The sequence below is a fragment of the Elephantulus edwardii genome, unplaced genomic scaffold (genome assembly GCF_000299155.1).
Source record: "Elephantulus edwardii isolate Elephantulus edwardi_28Jun2011 unplaced genomic scaffold, EleEdw1.0 scaffold00148, whole genome shotgun sequence".
Lineage (NCBI taxonomy): Eukaryota > Metazoa > Chordata > Mammalia > Macroscelidea > Macroscelididae > Elephantulus > Elephantulus edwardii.
The window spans coordinates 5,332,057-5,333,160 of record NW_006399898.1 but is presented as its reverse complement, the minus strand read 5'-3'; the positions used below and the strand labels follow the sequence as shown (position 1 = coordinate 5,333,160).

General features: G+C 58.1%; 1 protein-coding gene across 1 annotated transcript in view; it reads left to right on the top strand.

The window, feature by feature from the left end:
- The first annotated feature begins 705 nt into the window (after positions 1-705).
- Positions 706-1,104, top strand: part of LOC102869902 — a 31,213-nt gene continuing 30,814 nt past the window's right edge. The window contains exon 1 of the mRNA XM_006894710.1: positions 706-1,097. Within this exon, the coding sequence (XP_006894772.1) occupies positions 706-1,097 (392 nt within the window). The remainder of the gene's footprint in view (positions 1,098-1,104) is intronic.

Genomic DNA, 1,104 nt, shown 5'->3' with positions numbered 1-1,104 from the left:
CACAGGCGACTCGATGGCACATAACAAGGTATGAACCACTTTGAGTTTATGCGCTCCTCTGCTGACGGACCTTAGTGCTTCTCCCTTTTGGCTATTGTGAAAAGTGCTGTGAAGGACGTTGATGAGCGTGCCAGCTCGCCTGCTTTCAGTTTGTGGAGGCAGACACCTAGGGGGGTACTGCTGGGTCAGTTGCTGTGGGCGCTGCTCATATCTTCATCACATGGAGAATGTTACAGATGCAAAATGGCCTGTGGGGGAAAAACACAACCTACCTCTCCAAACTCTAACACCGAAACACCGAAGCTGGGTGTGAGTGTGTCGGGGAGGCGCTATTGGGATTAGAATTTTTAAAAAAGGTATAAATTAGGTTACGGCTTTGACCTTGGATTAAGGTTTCTGGGACTCAGTTTCCCCCCTGGGAAATGGGCAGGCTAGCTTCTCTCCAAGGCGCTAGGATTGCTAACGGTGACTCCCTCGTCCCCATGGGGCATGACTGGGCTCTGGGCAAATTTAACTAACTGTGGCCAAGTGCAAAGTTGGGGCACTCGTAGCTGTCCTGATCATTCTAGGTTCTTCCACTGGACCATCCTGAGCGTCCTGGACTTTCTTAGAGCCCAGAGGCTCCAGTGGGAAGCCTAGCATGCCCCGCACTTTTATTTATGGCGAGGGCACCTGACCTCTCTCAGGGAAGGGTCCCAGGGGTCAATGAGCTATTTAATCTGCAAAGTCGCCTGCCTGCTGGCGTCCGCCCTGCCGGAGGCCCTTTCCTTCGATCCTGGTTTCTCCGTAGGGCGCGGCGTCCAGGCGGCCAGGTGTGAGCCCGCGCGAGGAGATGAGCTGCGATCAGTATTTCTCAACTCCCTCCAAGAGCAACTCGCGTCCCGAATCGCCGCCTTCAACTCGGAGAAGTCAGGAGTCCCACAGGAAACTTGCATTACTGCAGCTGCCGCCCCGAAGCCAGGCCCGGGGACAGGCCGCCGCGCTGGCCCCCAGGGAGCGCGCCCCGCCCCGGCTCGCCAGCCGCCCTCTCCTGGGACCCCCGGCACCTGCGGCCTCCGGGGACGAATCGGCGCGCGCAGCCCCCGCACCCTCTCCACGTGCCTC